Raw genomic sequence first — 21,328 nt, forward strand, 5'->3', positions numbered from 1 at the left:
ACTTTCGCTCAGTTTAACATATATTATACTCTACCACTCAACTGGTCTGAGAGTGAGACTGGGATGAGGATGAAGGTATCATTGATGTCTAGCAATTTAAGCTACTGATGAGTCGTGTGGAGTATCTATTTTTCTCATAATACTACCAATTAACAATAATCATGTCACCAATTTGCTAAAATGAAGTGAATAACAAATATAATGGCCAATTCTATCCTGTAGGATTTTTTTTAAAAAGTACTAATGTCCTAATTCACTTCCCATATAATGGTCAGATTTGTGTCATTTCAGGTCAGGTTTGGAAATATATTTTTAGAAATAGATTCCTTATGCCAAAATCAACTACATAAGGCCAGGAATGGTGGCTCATGCTGTAATCCTAGCACTTTGGGAAGCCAAGGTGGGTGGACTGCCTGAGCTCAGGAGTGCAAGACCAGCCTGGGAAACATGGCAAAATCCTCTCTATTGGAAATACAAAAAATTAGCCGGCCATGGTGGTGTGCACCTGTAGGCCCAGCTACTTGGGAGGCTGAGGCACAAGAATCACTTGAACCCAGGAGGTGGAGGTTGCAGTGAGCCGAGATTATACCACTTCACTTGAGACTGTCTGAAAAAAAAAAACAACAAAATCAACTACATAAAATTGTTTGGAGGTTCCATGTAATTAATCATAATGAGGCTTCATCTTTAGAATTATACCAATTAAATATACAAATAGGGTTTTTTTTTTTTTTGAGGCTTTCACTTGAATGTAAAATAATTGTACAGAAGCACAAAATACATTTGTACAGAAATATTATATAGCTAAATGAAACTATTTAGAGTATTCCAGAAACAAATAATAATGCTTACTAATTATTTAGCTAGTTTACCTAAAGCATTTTGAAGAGGAAGAAGAAGCAGAAATAATTTCTTCTGGAGAAGGTGGAACAAAATCTATATCATAATCATCATCATCAAATTCAATACATGGAACTTTCTCAGTAGAATGTAATTCAGCTTCTTCCACATTCTTCTTCTTTTCATTATTATCTACTGTAAAACAGTTGACAAACAGATTTGTTAACAACGAATGTGACAGAACAGGGTATGAGCGCTTAAGAGTGAGAGCTTCTGGCAGGTCAGAAAGGATTCATACAGTCACACCACTTTGTACAAATCCTCTCCCTTCACAAGCTAGTGCTGGCTTATTTATTAATAAATGATTATTATTGAGTCAACTGGATTACGTCCAGTGAATGCTCAACTGAGGCCAAAGATTTGCTCAGGGATTTTCATGTCTGTCTCTGGTTAAATTAGGAAACACGTATTTGGTATCCACGTTTTTAGTTTTTAACTTTTCACTCATATTGAAATAAGGGTAAAGTGCAACAGGTAAGTCTGGTAATAGCACAAACACGGCTGCTTGTACAAACCATCTTTACCACAAAGTTTCCTAGTTATTTAAGTCTCTCTATTGGACTATGTGGGAAAACACAACACAAATTGTAGTTCTCTGCCTTTTAACAAATGTTCTCTTCAGAAACAGAAGCATTACTGATGAGACTATAGTTCTGCTTATCATCAATCACTTTTCAGTGCTCTCTCCGGATAATAGTAACCTTAATGGGATTCAGGTGTTTAAACATTCTACTCTCAAGTCTGCAACTGGTTCATAAGGTGGGTTACTTCCACATGTGGTTAATGTCAGTCACTATATTCTGGACATTTAATAATTACAAGATCTAGCCAGGAAAAACTTTGAATGTAATTTATAACACTTTAATAGTGCAATTAGAGCACATTATCCATCAATATTAGGTGGCAACACACTGTAAAGGAATTACAGTAGAAAGGCTTCATTTCATTTTCCAATATACCACTAACCAGCATTTTAACCTCTATGGGTCTTACAGCAGCACCCCCCTTATCTTTGAAAAATACGTGACAAGACCCCCAGCAGATGCCTGAAATCTTGGATAGTAGGTACTCTATATGTACTATGTATTTTTCTATACATACAAACCTATGATAGAGTTGAATTTATGAATTAAACACAGTAAAAGATGAACAACAATTAATGAAATAGCACAATTATAACAACATTTTGCAATGAAAGTTATGTGACTGTGGTCTCCCTGGCTCAAAATATCTTACTGTACAGTACTCATCCTTCCTCTTGTAAAGATATAAGATGATAAAAAATGCCTACATGATGAGATGAAGCAAGGTGAATGATGTAGGCACTGTGATGTAAATAGAAAATCCCAGAAATAAACTAATTCCTAAGTTTTCAGTTTCAAGATGTTTTGAGTAGTGTAATAAAATCTTGTCCCGCCCTGCTCTGTCCACCTGGGTTGCTGTGAATCACTTAGCAGTGGTCTCAGCAGACTGACTGTTGTGGTATCACAGGGCAAACTGCAAGAGAAGTGATGTAGTATTTTCGGACCTTGGTTGGCTGCGGGTAACTGAAACCTCAGAATGTAAAGCTGCGGACAAGGGGATGTTACTAAATTTTCTTCATGTATAAAATCACAGATTGATCCTGGAAATTCTATTAGCAGATGAAAACCCTCCAATTTATCAGTATGTCCTGCTTCAAAACGTGGCCAACAGATTATTCAAAAAGCACCACTAAAGACCCTAACAACCTTAAGGACAAAAGCTGTATATATTCACAACTATTCCCAATGGCTAGCTTTGAATTAAAAAACCACAGTGAACATACTGAAATGAAGATAAAATAATTTTTACCTCTTTCATCTTCCAAATGAGTTTTCAAAGAGTCACTTTCCTGAGCATCTTCATTTATATGCACTTCGGCAATGGGGCCATCATCGATGCAAATCACATCGCTGCTGAACCATTCTGAGTCATCCTTCTGCTCCTTAGTCAAATCTATTTGCTTGCTTTCGGAGGAGGATGGAGGCAAATCAGCCTTTACTGTGTTTGTTGTACAAAGCTGGGCTTTAAAAAAGTTTCTCTTAGCCTTTTTTGATTTCTGAGCAGTACTTACTCTGACAAAGTGACTTTGGGTTGGTGTAACAAATGCTTCTGAAGTCCCAGAAGTATCAAAGTCATCCATATCATCCCAATCATTGATGGTACTTAAAGAATCTGGTGAAGAACTAAATTCTAATTTCTTGAAAGCAGTATTCCGGGATTTCTTTAGGGTTGATGTGTTTTGGGTAGTGCATAAAACTTCCTTCGGAGTCTGCAAGAAATCTGGCAATAATGGTTTTGATCCAACTCTCCGTGTTTGCTGTCCTGCTGGAACATTTTTAAAGAAGTCCTTGCCCCTTTGCTGATCTGTGGTGTGGGGTAGAGGTTCACTGAAGGAAAAGCCTTCGGTGACATTAACATCTTTATTTCCTAATACAGGTGTTTTTGCTACAGACACATTAGTTACAGATACATTGTTACCTGATGTTTTCTTTTTAAAAGTGAAACCGCTGAAAAATAATGGAAAAACTGGATTAGATGGATCCATTTTAACAAAACCCCCAACTCTACAAAACAAAACTGCAATTTTTTAAACTAATTTACACAAGTTACATTAATTGTATCCCAACTGAGCAAAGAATCCACCTCTCTCTGATTTTAAATTTATCAGGTAGCTTAAATTGTATTTGTTCTCTGGTCCTTCCCATTCAGAAGCTATTTGGTTTTGAGCGGCCATTCCCACTACTTTATTTCTTAGGCTAGTAATCCTCAGTTAACAGCATCTCCAGAGCAGGGGGACAGCATAAATGAAAAAGGGAAGAGGCCGGGCACCGTGGCTCACGCCTGTAATCCCAGCACTTTGAGAGGGCAAGGTAGGTTGACTGCTTGAGGTCAGCAGTTTGAGACCACCCTGACCGACATGGTGAAACCCTGTCTCTACTAAAAATACAAAAAATTAGCTGGGCATAGTGGCATATGCCTGAAGTCCTAGCTACTCAGGAGGCTGAGGCAGGAGAATCGCTTGAACCCAGGAGGTGGAGGTTGCAGTGAGCTGAGACTGTGCCATTGCACACCAGCCTGGGCAACAGAGTGAGACTCCATCTCAAGAAAAACAAAACAAAACCAACAAAAAACAGATAAAGAAAAAGGGAAGAGACTAAAATGTGGCTACTTTTTGTTACTCTGATAAGAATTTAAAGGGGAAAAATAGTTAAAAACTGCTAGTTCTGTTAAAATCTGCAGGACTTCCGTAAAAGAGGAGGGAATCATCGCTGTCTGCTGGATTTAATGATCTGAAAGTCAGTGGTGACTTCAAAGTCAGGCATCCAGAACAGAGTCTACAGCCTGGTAAGGGCATCACATAAAATAGAAATTATTATTCAATATCATTAGAAGGAGTCTGGAGTACAGCATAGAGGAGAAGCAGAACTGGAGAGCTGTAGTTCACTTATAAACTGTTCTTGGAAAGGATATAAAATTATATTAAAATACTTAAGAAACACTTATTTGCCCAAATTTACAAGATTAAGTATTCAATTGCTCAACAAATCTTTATTGAGCAAATATTATGTGCCAGGAACCAGGCAAAGGTGAGACACAATCTATTATCTGGTGCTGCTAAAACATACTCTACCATTAACTGGCAAAGTGGGAAAATCAATGAATCTCTCAGTTTCATTTCCTCATTTGTAAAATGAGAGAGTTTAAAGAGAAGACAGCTCATGTGTACAATATGGTAAGTTAGTGCCTATATGACAGCAAACCAATCAAAACACTTACGAAAATTTTGGTTTTGAAAGACTTAATTTATTATTAAGTGTTCTGGCTGAGTGACGTTCCAGCTGCTCCTGTAGATTATTTTGAGGAACAGCAGCCATAATCCTAAAAAGTGAGGGGGGAAAAAAAAAATCAGTGGAGTTAGGTACTTTGCATTAATCACAATGTTTATTGAGGGTAGGAAGGACTTGATTCAAACAGGCATTGTTCCAACTGTGCCCAGAGTAATAAGACTTCTTTTTTCTGTCAATAGAGTGTTTTGACATTTACAACTAGTGACATTTGAAATATATAATCTTCAACTAACTGAAGGCTCACTTGAATAACAAAATAACCAGGTTCCCCCTATCTTCCTCCACAATGCTAAAATAAGCACAAAAGACATTAGGGAAGGGATTATCAGGAAAGGGCTTTTAGAAAAATGGGACCTGGCCTAGAAGGATAAATGGAAGCTGGAAGGGAGCGAGGTGGGAAGAAATGATCAAAGCACAATGAAAGCCCAAAGAACAAATGAATAACTGAATTCTGCATGAGGGCAAAATTGGGGGAAAGGAGAAACAACAGCACCAACGAGGGCAAAGGTTTACCAGCAAGGTACTATGCTTCATAATCATCTAGCTTCAGCCTAAAAGAATACGTTTACCAAGCACATTATATTCCTATGTAACAAGCTGCGGTAATGCTGAGCTATAGCCCAGGATTATATACAGCTTCTGCCACCTCCAAATTACTGGGGCTAAAGGAAGATCCTAGCTGTACTCCATGCAGAGTAAAAAATCCTCACTTTAGCTGACTGTTATAACCTATAAGGCCTTTCCTGTATCTTTACCAGATATCTACTTTTATTTTACAGCACGTGTCTCAGCAGGAAGGGTTAACAACACTATATATTTGTAGATACGAAGTTTCACATAAGATGTGTTCCACTCATTATATCTATCAACTATCTTGACTTTAGATAACAGTAAAAAGCAGAAAAATTTAGAAGAAACTTTAGAAGTTACACTCAATTGAGAAATCTTTATGGTTATAAGCACAATCATAATACAGCTTCTGTCCCACCTTCTTCAGAAGGAATTATTTTTGCTGCTTCTTCCTCTTTATGCTTTAGGTAATACAGCTAATGATTTAATAAACATTGAATAATTCACATTGGCATGTGAATTATATCTTGTTACCTCCAAAAAAAGGAGATGGAAGGAATGAATCTCTACGTACCTATCCCCCAGATTCAACAATTATCAACTCATTCAATATTATTTCAGCTATACATATACCCTGAGGTCTTTACTCCACCATTTTGGAAGCTCATCTCCCCAAATGGTGACATTTAGATTCTGTTATTACTTCTGTCATTCATTAGCAGGAATACTTTTTGTTTGTTTTTCTTTCTGAGACAGGGTCTTGATCTGTTGCCCAGGCTGGAGTCCACTGGCTCAATCACAGCTCACTGCAGCCTCAACCTCTTGGGCTCAAGCTTCCTGAGTATCTGGGACCACATGTGTGCACTACCACACCCAGCTAATCTTTAAAATTTTGGTAAAGACAGGATCTCATCATGTTGCCTAGGCTGGTCTCAGACTCCTGAGCTCAAGTCATTCTCCCACCTCAGACTCCCACAGTGTTGGGATTGTAGGTGTCAGCCATGCCTAGACAGCTGGAAGACTTTTATCATAAGTTTCAAAATAATGATGCAGTATACTAAAAGCCCATACTTCACTACTATACAATATATGCACTTGGCTGGGCACAGTGGCTCATGCCTATAGTCCCAGCACTTTGAGAGGCTGAGGCAGGCAGATTGCTTGAGCCCAGGAGTGTGAGACCAGGCTGGGTAACATGGCAAAACCGTGTCTCTACAAAAACTACAAAAAAATTAGCCTGGCATGGTTGTGCGGGCCTGTGGCTACTGCTACTCAGGAGGCTGAGGCGGGAGGACTGCTTGAGCCTGGGAGGTAGAGGTTGCAGTGAGCTAAGATTGTGCCACTGTACTCCAGCCTGGGCAACTGAGCAAGACCCTGTTTCAAAAAACAACAACAACAACAAAAAGAAGTCTACACTTGAATCCCTTAAATATATTATATATATTAAGTATATATAACAAATAAATAATGATATTCATTCTTTTACCACCTTCAAATAGTGATGAATTTTTTTTCAGTGTCATTATGAACTCATGGATTAAGCATATTAGGTGTGTTTCAACCTAATACAGTTATCCTCCTTACTGATTCTCAAATCGATTCATGTTTGGCCAGTGGGAGCCTTTCCAGGTGTGCTCTGTAGTCCTTAAGACTTAATCTTGCCTGGTGCGGTGGCTCACGCCTATAATCCCAGTACTTTCGGAGGCCGAGGCAGGTGGATCACGAGGTCAAGAGATTGAGACCATCCTGGTCAACATGGTGAAACCCCATCTCTACTAAAAATATAAAAAATTAGCTGGGCATGGTGGCGCACGCCTGTAGTCCCAGCTACTCGGGAGGCTGAGACAGGAGAATTGCTTGAACCCAGGAGGCGGAGGTTGCGGTGAGCCGAGATTGCGCCACTGCACTCCAGCCTGGGTAACAAAAGCGAAATTCCGTCTCAAAAAAAAAAAAAAAAAAAGACTTAATCTTATTCATCATTGAGTGCTTCCTTCCTAGATGATATGAAAAGATGTTCCAGACTTAACTTTGTGCATTTTTGTTGCACCAGATTTGGAGTCAGCCATTTCCTCAAGCACCCCTAATTCTTGTTTTCTTTTCGTTTTGAGACAGGGACTCACTTTGTGGCCTAGGCTGGAGTGCAGTGGTGGTTCACTTCAACCTCCGCCACCCTAGCTCAAGTGTTCCTCCCACCTCAGCTTCCCACAGAGCTGGACCACAGGCGCACACCACAATGCCCTGCTAATTTTTTGTATTTTTGGTAGAGATGAGCTTTCACCATGTTGTCCAGGCTAGTCTCAGACTCCTGTGCTCAAGGGATCCTCCTGCCTTGACCTCCCAAAGTGCTGGGATTGCAGGCCTGAGCCACCGTGCCTGGCCTAACCGATTCTTTTTAAAGGAGAATATTTTAAGAGCATAATCTGCATTTCCTAGGGCGCCTCCCCATTTTGAATCCAGTTTAGAAGTATTGATCTTTTATTGGGGTATCCTCTCTCCAAGGTGCTTTACAATGTGGAAGTCTTTCCCACATCAATAAACGTGAACTGATAAAGAGTGAAGTCAGACTACTGCCCTCTCAGAATTTCAGTATCAACAAAGTAGACTCCTGACAAGGAGGCAGAGGTACACAGATCTTCAGTCTTATGACCCTAAGCAGAACAAAGAGGCCCATGCCATCATTACTTACCCCTTTCCACATTCCTGCCATGACTTATTTATTTTTGGATCAAATCCAACCACGGATTCTAATAACAGAGATTGCCTACATTATTCTACAGCATGGTTTTATATGTTTATTTAGCCAAATAGTCCAAGAGTAGGGCTGTTTGATTAACTATTTTATAACTATAGTGATTACATTATGGATTCACAGCTAGCATGCAGTCAACCCGCTTTTAAAATGCACTGCTCTTTGGTTATTCCTCACAAGGTAGTACCCTCCAGCCAGAATCATATTCTGAAGCATGGTAATGAGCACATCATTTTCTTACTCAAAATCCTCAGTGGGAATACTTTTAAGAAGTTGATGAGCCGGGCGCGGTGGCTCAAGCCTGTAATCCCAGCACTCTGGGAAGCCGAGGCGGGTGGATCACGAGGTCCAGAGATCGAGACCATCCTGCTCAACATGATGAAACCCCGTCTCTATTAAAAATACAAAAAATCAGCTGGGCATGGTGGCGGGTGCCTGTAATCCCAGCTACTCAGGAGGCTGAGGCAGGAGAATTGCTTGAACCCAGGAGGCGGAGGTTGCGGTGAGTCGAGATCGCGCCACTGCACTCCAGCCTGGGTAACAAGAGCGAAACTCCGTCTCGAAAAAAAAAAAAAAAAAGAAGAAGTTGGTGAGTACTAAGAACCATAAGGGTGTCTCTTCTGTACGCATTCCATTAAAATATCAATAAAATTATTTGACAGAAAAAGACAATTGTTCACCAACATTCCTGTAGTTTCAGCTACTCAGGAGGCTGAGCCAGGAGGACTGCCTGAGCCCAGGAGTTCAGGGCTATTGTACACTATGATCACACCTGTAAACAGCCACTGCACTAGAGCCTGGGCAACAGTGTGAGACCCTCTCTCTTAAAAAAACACATTGTTCATCCACAATAACAAAGATCAGTGATAAAGGACAAAAATTAACTGAAAACAAATAAACTGAGGCTAGTGAAGTTTCACGATATTAAAAAAAAAATTCTGGGTGCAGTGAGAATACAGAAACTAAAAAAATAAACCTATGAATTAGAATCACCACAAGTTCAATCTGGAAAATGATTAAAATTTTCTCCTCCGTATATGAAAAAAGTTATCAAGCCATTACAAAACAATATAAATAAGCAGGCCAGGAGTGGTGGCTCATGCCTGTAATCCTAGCACTTGAGGCGGGAGGATGGCCTGAGCCCAGGAGGTTGAGACTAGCCTGGGCAACATAGGGAGATCCCGTCTTTAGCCAGGCACAGTGGCACATGCTTACAGTACCAGCTACTCAGGGAGGCTAATGCGGGAGGATCCCTTGAGCCCAGAAGTTCGAGGCTGCAGGAAGCAATGACTGTGCCACTGCTCCAGCCTGGGTGACAGTGAGACCCCACGTTAAAAAAAAAAAAAAAAAGTCACAGGAAATGTAAGCTTCAATTATTACCTTTAAAACTGGCTATTAAGAATTGTTCACATAGGCCGGGCATGGTGACTTATACCTGTGAAGCCAAAGCGGGAGGATCACTTGAGCCCAGGAGTTGGAGAGCAGCCTGGGCAGCAAATTAAGACCTGTCTCCACAAAAATACATAAATTAGCTGGGTGTGATGGCACGTGCCTGTAGTCCCAGCTATTCGGGAGGCAGAGGTAAGAAGGATCGCTTGAGCCCGGGAGGTCAAGGTTGCAATGAGCCATGATCACCCTACTGCACTCCAGCGTGGGCAACAGAGGGAGACCCTGTCTCAAAATTAAAAAAAAAAAAAAGAATAAAAGTAAACATAATAAACCAAAAAAAAAAAAAAAAAAAAACCACCACAACAACAACAACCAAAAACCAAAGAGACATGGGATGGAGCAAAACATAGTCCAAAAAAAAAAGAGTGCCTTTTCTTTGAAATAAATGACACTAAAGTTACTGATTAGGGTCTATCAAAATTAAGACTAGGTCAAACCTTACTTTTATTCATTTTGTTGTCAGAAGATGGCTATTTCAGTCTATCAAGGGATAGACTGCCAAAAAGACTACTCTAAGACATTCAGTGCCAAGTAACATGTAGATGTTTCTGTTTTCAGTCTTCGCTAAAAGTGGAGATTTTAGGGGGTGGTTTCTGAAAAACAGAGCCTCACTCAGTGACTGTTCATAGGGGAGGAGTTACCTCCCCTGGGGCAAAGGCGGTGAGCCTAACTAAGAACAGTACTAACCTTATGAACCTCAACTTCACCTTAACTGGGGCAAGCAACTTTCTGTTCTCTGATAAAATTAAACATCAAACACAATTTCTAGACAAAGGGAGATTTTTGACAATTTTATGTCATATGTTCTCTTCATTGTGTTCTGAATTTCTTGATTCACATATATAGAATCATACAGTATGTACTATCAATGCATTTTTGAAAAGGCATCTAATAAAATTCGAGCCGTTTCTAACAAACACATTAAAACACAAAATTACAAGTATTTAAAACCCAGAAAACAAATACCCTATATTTTACACTTGGTTGAATCCATTAAAAACAACAGCAAAAACAATATTGTTCTCTCATTTTCACTCCTATATTGGATGCTCCTGCCAATGCAAAAATATTCGAAAAAGAAAATACTAGAAGAGATTATCATTACATGTAGACAACTTGATTATACACCAACACAATCCAAAGAAAATCAGTCACAACAACAGATAATTAGAACTTCAGAATAGTGGTTAAAGATAAATATAGCTTACATATAGGGTAAAATCGCAGACCCTTCATAGTTTCTGACTTAATAGATACATACACACAGAGATAACGAAAACAGATGGAAAAATGAGAAGTTAAGAGACATGGAAGACAGAGTCTAACATAAATCAAGAAAGTCTAACATAAATCAAGCCAGAGTTCCAGAAAAGCAAATAGAGAAGAATTAATATTTGAAAAGATAACAGTTGGGACTTTTCCAGGACTAATTAAAGACACTAACCTTCAGATTTGAGAACGTCAACAAATTCCAAGCAGAGGTAAAAAGAAATCCATGCTAAAATATATCACTGTGTACCATATGGACAAAAAATTGATTTCTCTTTAACAAAAATGAAAATCAGAAGACAGTAGAATGATATCTTCAATGTGCTGATAGAAAATAACCCAGAGGCTGGGTGCGGTGGCTCAAGCCTGTAATCCCAGCACTTTGAGAGGCCAAGGCAGGTGGATCACGAGGTCAAGAGATTGAGACCACCCTGGTCAACACGGTGAAACCCCCTCTCCACTAAAAATACAAAAAAATTAGCTGGGCATGGTGGCACGTGCCTGTAATCCCAGCTACTCAGGAGACTGAGGCAGGAGAATTGCCTGAGCCCAGGAGGCGGAGGTTGCCATGAGCCGGGATTGCGCCATTGCACTCAAGCCTGGGTAACAAGAGTGAAACTCCGTCTCAAAAAAAAAAAAAAAAGAAAGAAAGAAAATAACCCAGAATTCTTTCCTCAGAAAAAATATTCTTCACATATCAAGGCCCTGAATTGTACACTAAGTTTTTAAAGGTAAATTTCATGGTATATGAATTGTATCTCAATAAAGCTGTCATTATTTATTTATTTATTTCTGAGATGGAGTTCCACTCTTGTTGCCCAGGCTGGAGTGCAATGGCATGATTTCAGCTCACTGCAACCTCTGCCTCCTGGATTCAAGTGATTCTCCTGACTCAGCCTCCCAAGTAGCTGGGATTACAGGCATGTGCCATCATACCCGGCTAATTTTTGTATTTTTAGTAGAGATGGGGTTCTCCATGTTGGTCAGGCTGGTATCGAACACCCAATCTTAGGTGATCCACCCGCCTCGGCCTCCCAAAGTGCTGGGATTACAGGTGTGAGCCACCGCACCCAGCCTAAAGCTGTTATTTTTAAAAAGCAGCTATAATAAAAGCAACAGATAAGTGTTGGCAACGATGTGGGGAAATCAGAACCTTCATAAACTGCTGGTGGGATTCTAAAATGGCATAGCCACTTTGGAAAACAGTCAGGCAGTACCTCAAAAAGAGAAACAGAGTCACCACATGTATTAGTCCACTTTCATATTGCTATGAAGATATACCTGAGAGTGGGTACTTTATAAAGAAAAAGAGGTTTAATGGACTCACAATTCCACATGGCTGGGGAGGCCTCATAATCATGGCAGAAGGCAGAGGAGGAGCAAAGGCACATCTTACATGGCAGCAAGCAAGAAAGTGTGTGCAGGGGAACAGACGTTTATAAAACCATCAAATCTCATAAGACTTAACTCTCACAAGAACAACATGGGAAAAACTCACCCCCATGATTCAATTACCTCCCACTGGGTCCCTCCCATGACACATAGGGATTATGAGAGCCACAATTCAAGATGAGATCTGAGTGGGGACACAGACAAACCATATCAGCATGTAACCCAGCAATTTCACTCCTAGCTATATATGCAAGAGTGAAAAATGGGTATTCAAAACAAATAGTTGTACACAAACGTTCATAGAATTATTCACAATAGCCAGATTTGGAAACCACTCAAATGTCCATCAACTGATGAATGGATAAACGTGTATATCCATTCAACAAAATATTATTTGGCCATTCAAAAGAATATGGTACTGACAAATGCTACAATAATGATGAGCCTTGAAACCATTACGTTAAGTGGAAGAATCCAGTCACAAAAGATGAACTAGTGTATGATTCCATTTATATGAAATGTTTAAGAACAGGCATATCCATGGATACAGAGTAGTTAGTGATTGCCTTGGGTTGGGAAAGATGAGAGAATTTGGGGATGATGGCAAGGGGTATGCAAGTTTCTCCGTGGGCTGATGAAAATGTTCTAACATTGATTGTGGTGATGGTTGCACAACTCTGTGAATATATTCAAAGCCAGTGGATTGTACAGTTTCATGGGTGAATATCGTATGTGCAATGTATTTCAATAGAGCTGTCACTCAGGCCGGGCGCAGTAGCTCATGCCTGTAATTCCATCCCTTTGGTAGGCTGAGCTGGGGGGTTGCTTGAGCCCAGGCATTGGAGACCAGCCCCGGCAACATGGTGAAACCCTGTCTCTACAAAAAATACAAAAGATTAGCCAGGAATGGTGGATGCCTATTGTCCCAGCTACTTGGGAAACTGAGGTGGGAGGACTGTTCAACCAGGAGTTCGAGGCTGTGGTGAGCTGTGATTTCACCATTACATTCCAGCCTGGATGACAGAGTAAGACCCTGTCTCAAAAAAAATAATAAATAAAAATTTTAAACCAATAAAGCTATTATTTAAAAAGCAACAAAAAATAAAGATATTTCCAGATTACAAAAAAAAAAAAAAAAAAAATAGCCATCAGCAGACTCAAAGTATGGGAATCACAATGTATTCATATTATAAGGGGAATCACACAGTATGTGTCTTTTGGGGACTGGCTAATTTCACTCAGCACAATGTCCTCAAGCTTTACCTATGTAGGGACATGTGTCAGAATTTCCTTCCTTTTGTGTGCAGTGGCAAGATCATAGATCAATGCAGCCTCAAACTCCTGATCTCAAATGATCCTCCCACCTCTGCCTCCAGAAGTAGCTGGGATTACAGGTGCAAGTCACCATGCCAGGCTCCTTCCTTTCTAAGGCTGAATAATATTAAACTGCAGATATGTATCATATTTTGCTTATTCATTCAAGAACATTAGGGTTGCTTCCACCTTTTGGCTATTGTGACTAATGCTATTATGCACCTGGGTATACAAATATCTTTTTGAGAATTGCTGAACAATATGGTAATTTAATTTTTAGTACCACCATACTATAAATAATACACGAGGCTTCCCATTTTTCCACATCCTAAGCAACATTTGTTATTTTCTGGTTGTTTTGTTTTGTTTTGAGACAGAGTTTCGCTCTTGTTACCCAGGCTGGAGTGCAATGGCGCAATCTCGGCTCACCGCAACCTCTGCCTCCTGAGTTCAGGCAATTCTCCTGCCTCAGCCTCCTGAGTAGCTGGGATTACAGGCACGTGCCACCATGCCCAGCTAATTTTTTTGTATTTTTAGTAGAGACGGGGTTTCACTATGTTGACCAGGATGGTCTCGATCTCTTGACCTTGTGATCCACCCACCTCGGCCTCCCAAAGTGATGGGATTACAGGCTTGAGCCACCGCGCCCAGTCCTGTTTTGTTTTATAATAGACATTCTAACAGGTGTGAGGTCTTATTCCCTGGTTTTGATTTGTCTTTCTCTAATGATTAGCGATAATGTGCATCTTTTCATGTGCTTTTTGGCCATTTGTGTATCTTCTCTGGTGAAGTATCTATTCAAGTCCTTTCCCCATTTGCTAAATGGGTTATTTGTTGAGCTGTAGGAGTGTTTTGTTTTGTTTTGTTTTAAGACAGGGTCTCACTCTGTCACCCAGGCCGGAGTGCAACAGCTCATGGCAGCCTTGACCTCCTGAGCTCAAGTGATCCTCCCACCTCAGTCTCCTGAGTAGCTGGGACCACAGCAGTGTACCACCACACCTGGCCAATTTTTAAATTTTTTATAGAGACAGGGTTTCACCATGTTGCCCAGGCTGGTCTCCAACTCCAAGGCTCAAAAATTCTCCCTCCTCAGCCTCCCAAAGTACTGAGGAGTTCTTTATATATTCTGGGTTTTTTTTTTGTTTTTGTTTTTTTGAGACGGAGTTTCGCTCTTGTTACCCAGGCTGGAGTGCAATGGCGCGATCTCGGCTCATGGCAACCTCCGCCTCCTGGGTTCAAGCAATTCTCCTGCCTCAGCCTCCTGAGTAGCTGGGATTACAGGCACGCGCCACCATGCCCAGCTAATTTTTTGTATTTTTAGTAGAGACGGGGTTTCACCATGTTGACCAGGATGATCTCGATCTCTCAACCTCGTGATCCACCCGCCTCGGCCTCCCAAAGTGCTGGGATTACAGGCTTGAGCCACCGGGCCCGGCCTATTCTGGGTATTAAGCCTTTATCAAACATATCATTAATTGGAAGAGTTTGAGGAAAACTGGGGTTAATTCTCCTTTAAATATTGGTTAGAAATAACCAGTGAGGCCATCTGGCCCTGAGCTTTTCTTTGTTGGGTGATTCCTGATTACTAATTCAATCTCCACACTAGTTACAGGTCTGTTCAGATTTTCTGTTTCTTCATGATTCAGTCTTGGTGGTTATGTATTTTGAGGAATTTATCCATTTCGTTTATGTTATCAAATTTGTCTGCATACAATTGCTCATAGTAATCCCTTGTACATCTTTTTACTTCTGTAAATCAGTCATAATGTTCCCTTGTTTACATTTGATTTTAGTAATTTTTATTATTTTTTTCTTAGTTCATCTGGCTAAAGTTTTAGCAATTTTTTCATCTTTTCAAAGAATCAATTCTGTTTGGTCAATTTCTCTGATGTTTTTCTATTCTCTATTTTGTTTATCTCTGCCCTAATCTTTATTATTTCCTTTCTTCTGCTGGCTTTGGGTTTGGTTTGTTCTTTTTTCAGTTCCTTTAAATATAAAGTTAGGTTGCTGATTTGAGATCTTTCTTTTCTAATGTAAGCATTTGTAGCTATAAATTTCCTTGCTACTACTGCTTTCACTGTATTCCATGAGTTCTGGCATATTGTATTTTTCGTTTTCGTTTGTCTCAAAACATACTTAATGTCTCTTGTTTTCTTCTTTAACCCATTGGCTCCAGTGTCCTTTAAAGTTCCCATCAGGCACTTTCTTATTACCTGGCACAACGTTCACGGTCTCCGTGTACTTTCCCTGCTTCAGCCACAGAATCACCATTTCCCCAAACAGCCTTGATGTCTTTTAATGAAAAAAAAAAAAAAAAAAAAAAAAAAAAACCAAACAAAAAAAAACTTAAAATCTAAGACCTGACCACTAGATACAATCATTACTACCTGCATATTATTGCTCCTAGGCCCTTTTAGTAGACAGATCTAGGAGATATAAACACATCTATCTATTTTTACATCTACATCTATATATCCATTGATCTATCCATCTATCATAAAACTCATGGAAAAAAACCCATCATATATTTACTCATTTATTCAATCTGAAACTACAGGAAGTAATTTCAAGTTGTTACACTCCTGTTACTAAAAAAACAAACCTACTAAGAATACAAAATTCCATTGCATTTCTTTCTGTAGGTTAGGGTACATATGACTTGATTGGTCAGGCCCACCTCACCTTTGTGGTTTGCTTACATAAACGATCTATGTATTCGAATGATTACATTAATCATTTGAAATAAATTTATTAGTTTGTGTTTGTACTGTTCTTGTGGATTTTTGAATATAGAAAACATTTACATAGTTCTAAAAGTTAAAACTACATAAAAGTCTGTTTTTCCCCACAGTGAAGTGTTCTCCCCACTTCATCCTTTGCCATCCACCTCCTGTGAGTTATCAATTTAGATAATTTCTGATTTATCTTTCCTGTTTTTCTTTTTGCAAAAATGAGGAGACATTAGGGTCTCATATTTTCCCTTTCTTACATAAAACATAGCACACTGTATATACTCTTTCCATTTATATGTTAGAAATCACTCTATACCCAGTTGTAAAGATTTTCCTCATTCTTCTTTATAGCTGTACAGTACTCCATTGTGTACATATTTATCAACAAATTTCCCGTATGGACATTTAAGGTATTCTCCGATATTTTACAGTTACAAATTATGCTGCAACAAATAACTTTGTGCATTCATATTTCCCTACGGTTGAAAATGTAAGGCCGGGCATGGCGTCTCACACCTGTCATCACAGTAATTTGGGAGGCCAAGGAAGGACTGCTTGAGTCCAGGAGTTCAAGACCAGCTTGGGCAACATGATGAGACTCCATCTCTATAAATAAAATTTTTAAAGTTAGTCAGGAGTAGTGGCATGCACTTGTGGTCCCAGTTACTCCAGAGGCTGAGGTGGATCAATTGAGCCTGGGACTTTGAGGCTGCAGCAAGCCAAGATCACACTACTGCACTTCAGCCTGGGCAACAGAGCAAGACAAGACCCTGTCTCAAAATAAAACAAAAAAAAAAAAAAAAAGGAAAAAGAAAAGAAAATGTATCTTTAGGGAATATTCCTACAAGTGGGATGGCTGGGTCAAAGAGGATATGCATGTATAGTTTGCTGGATTGCCAAATTCTCCCTCAAAGGGGGTTTTACAAGTTTGCTTTCCTCACAGCCTCACCGATGGCGCGTCTTGTGAAGACTTCTAATTAGTGCAGAGCTGATAGGTGAGAAATAGTATTTCAGTGCAGTTTTAAATTTACACTTCCTATTTTAGGTACCATTGAATGTTTTCTTCATATATTTAAGGATGATTTTTAAATCTTTTAAAAAAATTGTATCTGCTCATATATTCTGTCTTTTTAAAAATCAAATGTTAGTATTTTTTTTTCTCTCAATTTAGACTGGGGACAGTAGGTCTTTAAAATGTATTTTGCAAATTTTTTTCCTAGTTTCTTACCTATCTTTTAAATTTGCTTATGGTGTTTTTCATTTTTGTAATCAAGAATTTGTTTTTTTGTTTTTTTTTTTGAGACGGAGTTTCGCTCTTGTTACCCAGGCTGGAGTGCAATGGCACGATCTCGGCTCACCGCAACCTCCGCCTCCTGGGCTCAGGCAATTCTCCTGCCTCAGCCTCCTAAGTAGCTGGGATTACAGGCACGCACCACCACGCCCAGCTAGTTTTTTGTATTTTTAGTAGAGACGGGGTTTCACCATGTTGACCAGGATGGTCTCGATCTTTCGACCTCGTGATCCACCCGCCTCGGCCTCCCAAAGTGCTGGGATTACAGGCTTGAGCCACCGCGCCCGGCCAAGAATTTGTTTTTTAAAGTAGCCCATTTCCTCCCCTCTTTTATTGCCTTTCCTTACATCCAGGTTACAGAAAATTCAGCTATGCATTCTTCCAGTAGGCACTTTAAAAAAAATTAGGCTGGATGCAGTGGCTCCCATCTGTAATCCCAGCACTTTGGGAGGCCAAGGTGGACGGATCAAATGAGGTCGGGAGTTCGAGGCCAGCCTGATCAACATGAAGAAACCCCATTGCTACTAAAAATACAAAGTTAGCTGAGCATGGTAGTGCACCCGAAATCCCAGCTACTCAGGAGGCTGAGGCAGGAGAATCACTTGAACCCAGGAGGCAGAGGTTGCGGTGAGCCGAGATTGCACCACTGCACTCCAGCATGGGCAACAGAGTGAAACTCTGTCTCAAAAAAAAATTAAATAAAATTATATATATACATATACACACAGACATATATATGGCTAACGAGTTGTCCCAGCACTATTTATTAAAAAGTCCATCTCTGCCCTAATAAATTCAGAACCACCCTTATCATATGCTAAATTTCTTTATGTGTTTAGGAGACAATTTCTTGACTTTCTATTCTACACTGTTGGTCTATACCACAATATTTTCATGATAGAAATTTTGTATGTTACAATATCTGGAAGTCTACTTTCTCTTTGTAGCTCTTCTCAGTGTTTTCCTAGCTATTCTTGTATGTTTATTTTTCTATATGAACTTTAGAATCAACTTGTCTAGTTCCAGAAAAAAAAAAAAAAAACCCTGTTGATATTGATACTGCATTAAATTTATATATTAACTTAGGTATAACTGGTCCTTCTATGATGCAGTTGTCCTATCCTAAAACAGATTATTTCTTTTTTTTCTTGTTTTTGAAATGGAGTCTGGCTCTGTCGCCAGGCTGGAGTGCAATGGCTTGATCTCGGCTCACTGCAACCTCTGCCTCCTGGGTTTAAGCAATTCTCCTGCCTCAGCCTCCCAAGTACAGTAGCTGGAATTACAGATGTGTACCACCATGCATGGCTAATTTTTGTATCTTTGTAAAGACAGGATTTCACCACGTTGGCCAGGATGGTCTTGATTTCTTGACCTTGTGATCCACCCACCTCGGCCTCTGAAAGTGCTAGGATGACAGGCATAAGCCACCACGTCCCATCAACAAACAATTTCTTTTCATTTGTTTAAGGCTACTTTTGTGTTATTTAGAAGTGTTTTAAAGATTCCTTCACTTAGGTTTTACATGTTTTTAAATTCCTAAATACTTTTTCTTTTTCTTGTTGCTGTAAATGGGATTTCACCCTCCATTATATATTCAAACTTGTTATTTGTGTAAATGAAGACTACTGATTTTTGTATATTCTTATAAAATTCCTTTTTTTGTTTGAGTTAATTTCATTATTGATTTTCTGCAGCATTCCAGATACACTACCATATCATCTGCAAGTAGGGACAGTATTATTTTTTATTTTCCAAATCTTGTGCCTGTAATTGATTTATCTAACTGCACTAAGTCCCTAGAACAATGTTAAATAGAAGTGGAGTTGTTGTGTTATCTTTGCCTTTTTCTAAATCTTACTAAAAATGCCTCTAGTATTTTCCTATTAGATAAAATACTAGCTTTACTCTGTGTTTGTGTGTGTGTGTGTGTGTGTGTGTGTGTGTGTGTGAGAGAGAGAGAGAGAGAGAGAGAGAGGGAGAGAGGGAGAGAGGGAGGGAGAGAGAGAGAGAGAGAGGGAGAGAGAGAGAGAGAGAGAAAGAAGAAAGGGAGGGAGGGAGGGAGAAAGAGAGAGAAAAAATACCACTATTAAGAAGTATTAAATAGCCAGGTGTGATACCTCATGCCTGTAATCCCAGCACTTTGGGAGAATGAGGTGGGCAGATCACCTGAGGTCAGGAGTTTGCGACCAGCCTGGCCAACATAGTGAAACTCCGTCTCTACTAAAAATAAAATTTAAAAAAAAAAATTCTTAAGTGACTGCAGTAGGCAGAATAATGTGACCACCACCACTATCACCATCTCCCACACCCAACTAAAGATGTCTATATCCTGATCCTTGGGTGAGAATATGCTTGGTTACATGATAAAGGTGAATTACTGTCATATGGAATTAAGACTGCTAATAAACTGGCCTTAAAATAGGAAGATTATCCTGGACTAACCAGATGGACCCAATGTAATCACAAGTGTCTTTTTAAGTGGGAGTGGAAATAAGATGACAGATCAGAGAGACGGCAACTTGAGGAGGAGTCAAAGTTGCTAGGTTTGATAACAGAGGAAGAAAGCCAAGAGTCAAGGAATATGAATAGTCTCTAAAAGCTGAAAAGCGTCTGGGCTACTTGGGAGTTTGAGGCAGGAGAATCACTTGAACCCGGGAGGCAGAGGTTGCAGTGAGCCAAGATTGAGCCACTGCACTCCATCCTGGGCGACAGAGTGAGACTCTGTCTCACAAAAAATAAAAAGTTGAATAGGGGAAGGAAATGGATTCTGCCCTAGGGCCTCCAGAAAGGAACTTAGCCTGCCAACACCTTGACTTTAGCCTAAAGAAACCCATTCAGACATCTGAACTACAAAACTGTAAGATAATAAATCTATGTTGTTGCTTTTATTTGTTTTTATTTTTATTTTTGAGAGAGAGTTTCACTCATGTTGCCCAGGCTGGAGTGCAATGGCCCGATCTTGGCTTACTGCAACCTCTGTCTCCTGGGCTCAAGTGATTTTCCTGCCTCAGCCTCCCAAAGTGCTGGGATCACAGGTGTAAGCCACCTCCTGTTGTTATTTTTAAACAGAGATGGGGCTCACTGTGTTGCCCAGGCTGGTCTCGAAATTCTGGGCTCCAGTGATCCTCCTATCTTGGTCTCCTGAAGTGCTGGAATTACAGGCATGAGCCACTGTTCTCAGCCTCTATGTTGTTTTAAGCCACTAAATTAATGGTAATTTATTACAGCAGCTATAATACAGCTGCTAAACTAATACAGCGAGCCACTAAATTAATGGTAATTTATTACAGCAGCTATAATACAGCAGCTAAACTAATACAGTGAGTTTAGAAAGACTGCTGGATACTAAGTCAATATATAAAAATAAATTGTTCTTCTCCAACAAACAAAAAATAAAATGTCAGAAAACTTATTTATGAATATATAAAAAATTTAAATATGCAGCCAGGCATAGTGGCTCATGCCTGTAATCCCAGTACTTTGGGAGGTCAGGAGTTCAAGACCAACCTGGCCAACACAGTGAAACCCCATCTCTACTAAAAATACAAAAATTAGCAGGGTGATAGTAGCACATGTCTATAATCCCAGCTTCTTGGGAGGCTGAGGAAGGAAAATCATTTAAGCCTGGGAGGCAGGGGTTGTGGTGAGCTGAGATCATGCCACTGCTCTCTAGCCTGGGTGACAGAGTGAGACCCTGCCTCAAAAAAAAAAAAAAAAAAAAAAAAAAAAAAAAAAAAAAATTAAATACCCAAAATTACATCTAACAAACTATGTCTATGACATCTATTCA

At 39.7% G+C, this 21,328-nt stretch overlaps 1 protein-coding gene across 2 annotated transcripts in view; it reads right to left on the reverse strand.

Annotated features, from left to right (window-relative positions):
* The window catches only part of BLM (BLM RecQ like helicase), a 96,912-nt gene that overhangs the window by 66,018 nt on the left and 9,566 nt on the right, over positions 1-21,328 (reverse strand). The window contains exons 2-4 of one of the 2 annotated variants that reach the window (XM_039480080.2): positions 4,702-4,803; positions 2,734-3,431; positions 873-1,035 (exon numbers count right to left, since the gene is read on the reverse strand). In XM_039480080.2, coding sequence (XP_039336014.2) covers positions 873-1,035; positions 2,734-3,431; positions 4,702-4,799 — 959 coding nt within the window. In that variant the 5' untranslated portion in view covers positions 4,800-4,803. Of the gene's footprint in view, positions 1-872; positions 1,036-2,733; positions 3,432-4,701; positions 4,804-21,328 lie in introns of those variants that run through there. The other variant, XM_074400045.1, reaches the window with a different exon arrangement.

Source organism: Saimiri boliviensis, chromosome 5, assembly GCF_048565385.1.
Source record: "Saimiri boliviensis isolate mSaiBol1 chromosome 5, mSaiBol1.pri, whole genome shotgun sequence".
In the NCBI taxonomy this organism is placed as follows: Eukaryota; Metazoa; Chordata; class Mammalia; order Primates; family Cebidae; genus Saimiri; species Saimiri boliviensis.